Source organism: Chelon labrosus (assembly GCF_963514085.1).
Source record: "Chelon labrosus genome assembly, chromosome: 17".
Classification (NCBI taxonomy): Eukaryota; Metazoa; Chordata; class Actinopteri; order Mugiliformes; family Mugilidae; genus Chelon; species Chelon labrosus.
This window is the reverse complement of record NC_140350.1, coordinates 13,193,054-13,199,857: the sequence shown is the minus strand read 5'-3', so window position 1 is coordinate 13,199,857 and position 6,804 is coordinate 13,193,054. Positions and strand designations below refer to the sequence as shown.

Here is a 6,804-nt window from a genome sequence, read left to right as displayed (position 1 = left end):
CTATTCAAGGAAATCACTAATCGTGGTAGAAACTACAAATCCCCTGAGCTGCGACATGTAGCTTGATACCAAGTCACGTGATATTTGTAGTTTTTTCAGTTTTCAAACATATGTTAAAATAGGGTTGTAAAAAGATATATATACTGATTTCATCGAATATCTAGTATTGCCGAACTAGCGATGACATTGCTTTAAGTCTATATATGTTAAGAAAAAGTAAAGAGAGTTTATTTAGGATGTGTTTAGAACCGCGCAATATAGATTTACGCCAAACAGCAATGCAGTTTGGTTCTTCCACTTCAGTAGGCTTACAGTAGGCAGGGTTTGGATTGGTTTATCTGCTGAACACATGAAATATTTACGACAGCCGAACTTGTAACGGCAGAGATTATAGTTGCTTTAAGTTAAGAAATGACACACAACACTGCATTTGAGTCGTTTATTTGAAAATATTATGAAGCTTTGCTGTAGCTTGGTTGAGCGGCAGAAACCGAACGCAGCCAATCCACGGCGGACAGCTATAGACAGGATTGGAATGAGTCCAACTACGTCACTAGACTTACTGCCGATCTCAAGCCTTCTTTTAATAATACTGTTCAAAATGCACCAGGTTTAATGAATGCATTGAGTAATACGGCATTACTGGCATTCACTTTGAGGGTGTGGGTAGTATTTTTACACTAATCGGCTTGTTTTCTACCCCAGGATGACGACGGAGGTTGACCGGCGGATCACCTCAGGAGGCCGGCCGTTCGTCTCTGAGATGACTCGCTGCTTCTGGTGCCACAGGTGGCGCTTCACTTCTCCGAAAACATCGGAGCAAACTTCCAACCAGGCGTTATTTGGATAAACTGATCACATATTGGGGATCTGCACCGTTACTTTCTCGCATGAAAAAATATTAAAACTTAATAAAGTGACTTATTAACAGCTATAGAGCGGGAATTAAAACAGCTTTTAGCCTGCTTATTACGATGCCGCTAGAGGGCACCAGCGCGGCTAGTCACCCCCAAACGTAACACTGGGTCGTAATTTGGGTGCAGGAAAAACGAAAACTGTGGTCGTTCTGTAGAGGAGGACAGTCTGAAATATACGGTTCAAACATTGCAATGACGGGGGGGGGGGGGGGGGGGGGGGGGGGCTGTGTGTGAGAGTCAGCATTGGGAGATGTGTGGGTGTGTGTGTGTATATGTATAAGTTTGTTTTCTTTTTCTCATTTTGGTGAATTGTAGCGTCTATTTATTAAGTACCGGCATCTACAATACTTTATGTATTTGTAAAACTTTTAGCAGTTTAGAAACGTATTTTCAGAATTGTGAGCAGCATGGCACTGGGAAAAAAACAAACAAACATTTGAGTAGACAAAAAACACGTCCAAGCTAGAGAGAGTTTGTAGAGGAAGTACAGTATGTTGTGACAAATGGACACTTCTTCATTCAGCTGGAGGTACAGCAGCTTCAACTTGAGAAGAAGGCATACCTGGTGGAAAGATGAGTCAACAAGGAAGAGCTTGAAGGACAAAATAAAGAATGTGTTGACATCTTAACCTGACTGTAACCAAGAAGAGATAAAGGACATATAACAGAATGTCTAGCTGCACAATTCTTCATTTGTTAAATCACACACATTAGTACCAACGCAACAGTCACTGAGGCCAGTGCCCAAGACCCACCTGATTGGCTGAGCTGGTGAGTGATGTCATCTCCATGTAGGGCCAATCAATGATACACAGATAAGGTTTGAAGAGCAGCAGATCACAGGAAACGACATCTGAGCTGACACGACCACGCTGGAGAGAGTTTGTAGAGGAGATACACTGTGAGAAATCAACACTTCTGCATTCAGTAACAGGAGCAGCAGCTACAATTTGTGGAGAAGACATACCTGGTGGAAAAACGACTGACAACGAAGGGATTAAAGGATGAAATAAAGACTGTTTAAAGTAAAGTTGGAAAAGGGAAGCAAGGAAAATTGTAAGGAGGAAAATCTTGACTTTACTTGAACCAAGAAGAGATAAAGAACACATCAAGTAGTATCTGGATGTAAAATGGTGTCTTTTGGACCTAAGCTGACTGGCATCTCTCTGTCAGTGCTGGGCTGGGTGCTGAGTGTGATCAGCTGTGCCTTGCCGATGTGGGGGGTCTTCATCTACAATGACGAATACAATGGATATAGGGACCCCAGGGTGGAATGGCGGGGTCTTTGGATGAGTTGTGAGTCCTGGAGCACAGGGCAGATGCAGTGTCGTTTAAGTCAGTTCTTCAAATATCAGCATGAGCATCATTATGGGAACGTTATCAGGACACTCTCTGTCGTCGCCATCATTGCGGGGGCGGTGGGGCTCCTCATATCAATGGTGAGAGCAAAGTGCATTAACTGCATTCAAAATGAGAGGGTAAAAGCCAGGCTGATGGCTTCCTCTGGAGGGGTGTTCATCACTGCAGCTCTGGTCCAACTGGTGCCTGTTTTCTGGATAGCACACACCATCGCATGGGACTACTATTTTACTACTACTAGAGTGAAGATCGGGGTGGCTCTGCATCTGGGATGGGCTGCCTCGGTCCTGATGCTTATTGGAGGGTCCATTCTCTCCTGCATCTGCCCTCCAGAAAAAGACAAACCAATGAAGTACAACTTAGATGGACAAAGTTATGTTGAATACTCTGCTACTCCGAGGTCAACGGCTCAAAGCTCCGACAACAAAAGAGATGAGGTGTGAGGTAGGAGGACAAGACCAAAGAAGGATGAGGAACAATTGTGACCTTTCATTATTATTATTATTATTAAACTTATTTCTACATTTCAAATGTATATAAATGCAGTTGTGTAAAAGTCACATTGATCTGGAGTCATTACAACAGTTTGTTAAAAAAAGAAAAAGTCAGATCAGTTGTTGTGGATATTTAGGATCATGAATATGTGAAGATACTTTTAAAGCTTCTGAATGGATTTAAAAGGTATTTGCTGTTGCTTGATCTGACTGTTTTAACAAAATAATTTGTTCTAAAGCTGAAAATGTAAAAAGACAAAGAAACAAATATGATTAAAAAAAAAAAATATATATATATATATATATATATGTTTGAAAATGTGGTTTACTCTCAGAGCTCAGTGAGCGTCATTGTATCCGACAGAAAAAGTATAATTTAATATATTTATTTTTTTCTCTTTACATTTGGATCCATGAGGATGTTTGTCATTGTACTGATCAGTGTGTACATATTAAGTATTATACTCTCAGAGTAAATAGAGTCACTGTTGTAATACATTTTGATGCAATATATATTTTTCATGTTCTTACAAAATACACATGCGTCATAAAACTTAAAACAGTGAATTAAAATGGAGTCACTATGTGCTCTAGAGGAAAGTTAAAATGTGAACCATAAAAATCTGAACATTTAAATTTATCCGTACTCAGATGTTTTCTACAGCATCTGACTTTGTTTAATTTTTACTATATTGTCACGTATCTTTTAGATGTTTGTATTAACCTTTATGTTATGTCACATATTTTCTCAGAGTTTCAACACAATGTATAAGAAGCATATGTTCATGTAAATGTTTTGCTTTTAGTTCTACTGATATGATTAAAATAATAAAAGTCATAAAGATTTGTACAGTCAAACATTAATGGCGTCTGATTTGTGAACAGTATAAATAGTATAAAACTTTTTTTTTATAAACCTGGATACGCAGAATTTCTATGTCTTTTACCTAAAACATAAGAACATGTACTGATAATGTTTTAGATATAATCTGATGAGTTGAGGTTGTGACACATTTCTCCTTTCATGTGAAAATCATCAAGATAAAAATCTGAGGTGTTGGAGGAGGAAGTGTCTTCAGTCTGGTATCGGACTCAGTGTTTGGACCACAGGTACCAGAGTTTTCCTGGTTTAAGTTGTCAACTTTTTAAACTAACAACTACCTTCAAAACGTTTTTGAGGATTAACGTGTCATGTCAGATGAACTGAGAGCAGTGTGACAAACAAAAAGAGACTGAACAGACTGGTGAAGAAGGCCGCCTCTGTCCTCTGTTCTGGGTTGTTGATGGTAAACCGATCCCACCCCCTCCATGGCGCTGTAACAGTACTGGGCAGCGCCTTCAGCAGCGGACTGCTTCACCCACGTTGTGTGGAGGAGTGTTCTTCCTTCCTGTTGCTGTGAGACTGTACAACCAAGCCTGCTCCTAGTCGACCACAAACATACAGCTACTGTTGTATTCATTTGATATTTTTGTATTTAGGGGCGGCACAGTGGCGAGGTGGTTAGCACTGATGCCTCACAGTGAGAAGGTCCCGGGTTGGAATCCATGGGCCGACTGGGCCTTTCTGTGTGGAGATTGCATGTTCTCCCTGTGTCTGCGTGGGTTCTCTCCGGGTACTCCGGCTTCCTCCCCCCATCAAACATTAATGGCATCTGATTTGTAAACAGTATAAACCTTTCTTTTATAAACCTGGATATGCAGAATTTCTATGTCTATTACCTAAAACATAAGAACATGTACTGATAATGTTTTAGATATAATCTGATGAGTTGAGGTTGTGACACCTTCCTCCCTTCATGTTAGAGTTTCTAGTGAAAATCATCAAGATAAAAATCTGGTGTGATGGGAGAGGAAGTGTCTTCAGTTTGGTATCTGACTCAGTGTTTGGACCACAGGTAGCAGAGTTTTCCTGTTTTGAATGATTAAATTATTAAACTAACAACTATCTTTAAACATTTTTGAGGATTTATCTGTCATGTTAAATGAACTCGGAGCAATGTGACACAAGTAAAGAGACAGAAGGTACTAAAAGACTGACTGACACATTATTGGTTTTGTTCTTTTCATGTAAACCATGTTTCTGTCTGATCTGGCCACTCATGACCTCCTGATAGAAAAAACACACAATCAAAGCTGCCATGGACAACAGGTGAAAACAGAAAAACATTTCTAACTTTTAAAAGCACACACATGCGCACCAATGCAGCTTGAAATGAGGCCAGTGCCCACAAACTCACCTGATTGGCTTATTTTAGTGATGTCATTTCCTTTTAGGGCCAGATCAGTTTTTAATAAAACGACAGACAGATAAGGTTCATCTACTCCTCAAGAGCAGCAGATCACAGGAAACGACACTTGAGTAGACACGCTCATACTGCAGAGAGTTTGTAGAGGAGGTACATTGTGACAAATCAGCACTTCTGGATTCAGCAGCAGGAGCAGCAGCTTCAACTCGAGGAGAAGGCCTACCTGGTAGAAAGAATATTGACAACGAAGAGACTGAAGGACAAAATAAAGACGTGTTTAAAATAAAGCGGGACGAGGAAGCAAGGAAACTCGTAAGGAAGAAACGCTTGACTTGACTTGAACCAAGAAGAGATAAAGGACATATAACAGAATGTCTGGGTGCATAATGTCGTCTATTCGAGTTGAGCAGACAGGCATCACTCTGTCAGTGCTGGGCTGGTTGCTGAGTGTGATCAGCTGCGCCCTGCCGATGTGGAGGGTCTCCACTTTTGATGATCCCAACATCATCACCGCTCAGACGACCTGGGAGGGTCTGTGGATGACTTGTTTGGTTCAGAGCACAGGGCAGATGCAGTGTCACTTCTATATGGATTTACCTGAGGAACTGGAGGCCACCAAGGCACTAGCAATTGTTGCCATCATTGTGGGTGTAGTGGCACTCCTCATTTCCATGGTGGGAGCAAGGTGCACCAACTGGATCAAGGGCGAGTGGCTCAGAGCCAAAGTAATGGGCTCCTCTGGATGGGTGTTCATCACTGCAGGTCTCGTCCAATGTGCACCTGTTTTGTGGACAGCAGTAATCACCTCTAAAGAGAATAATAAGAAGATTGGGGCAGCTCTGTATCTGGGTGGGGTCTCTGCGATACTGCTGCTAATGGGGGGATTAATTCTCTGCACAAGGTGCCCGCCTTATAAAGACAAACCAAAGAGTAGAGATAAAACAAAGCCATACAACACATACCCCCAGAGTTGTGTCATATACTCTGCTATTCCAAGGTCAACGGCTCAAAGCTCCCACAACAAAATGGACTAGATCTGAGGTAGGAGGACAAGGTTGAAGAGGGATTAAGAAGAATTGTGACGTATTTTTTCTTTTTTCAGATTTTTCACGTTTTATTCTTAATTCTACATTTCATGGAAAATGTATATACATACAGTTCAGTAATAATCACACTGGTTTAAGTGGAGTCAATACAATAGTTTACTCGAAGAGTTAAAAAAGCCAAACCAGTTGTTGTGGATATTTAAGATCAGGAATATTTGAAGATATTTGTGATTCTTCTGAATGGATTTGGAAGTTCTTTGTTGTCACTTGATCAGACTGTTTTAACAAAGCCAATTAGTCTGAACTTAGCAGAGGTAAATGATAACGACATTTAAAAAGACAAATGTTGAGACAACGAATATGGTAAAGATAAAAATATGATTTACTGTCAGAGCTCAGTAAGGCATAACTCTATGTAAAAGAAAAAAATGTTATTTGATGTATATATTTTTTACTCATTACATTTAGATCCATGGGGATGTTTGTCATTGTACTGATCAGTGTGTACATATTAAGTATTATACTCTCAGAGTAAATAGAGTCACTGTGGTAATGCATTTTGATGCAATATATATACAAAGAGTCACAAAACATTATGTTACATACTCCGTGCTCAGACATTTTGTATAACAGCTGACATTAGAGTTTCATCATTGTCATGTATCTTTTAGTCATTTATTTGTATGTTATGTCACATGTTTTCTCAGTTTAAGCACAATGTATAAAAAGCACATGAATGTAG

At 40.1% G+C, this 6,804-nt stretch overlaps 1 protein-coding gene across 1 annotated transcript; it reads left to right on the top strand.

Annotated features, from left to right (window-relative positions):
- Window positions 1-1,449: 1,449 nt before the first annotated feature.
- LOC311502162 (uncharacterized protein) lies at window positions 1,450-6,209 on the top strand. Its single transcript, XM_084564292.1, has 2 exons — window positions 1,450-2,715; window positions 5,375-6,209. The coding sequence occupies exons 1-2, from the start codon at window positions 2,048-2,050 to the stop codon at window positions 6,048-6,050; spliced, it is 1,344 nt and encodes a 447-aa protein (XP_084420418.1). The 5' UTR covers window positions 1,450-2,047; the 3' UTR covers window positions 6,051-6,209.
- Window positions 6,210-6,804: the final 595 nt, after the last annotated feature.

Excerpts from the sequence above, each read along its gene's own strand:
- LOC311502162 (XM_084564292.1), top strand. The coding sequence starts at position 2,048 with ATGGTGTCTTTTGGACCTAAGCTGACTGGCATCTCTCTGTCAGTGCTG. Across the intron at positions 2,716-5,374 it reads GACAACAAAAGAGATGAGGT|GACATATAACAGAATGTCTG; the intron begins GTGAGGTAGGAG and ends GAAGAGATAAAG.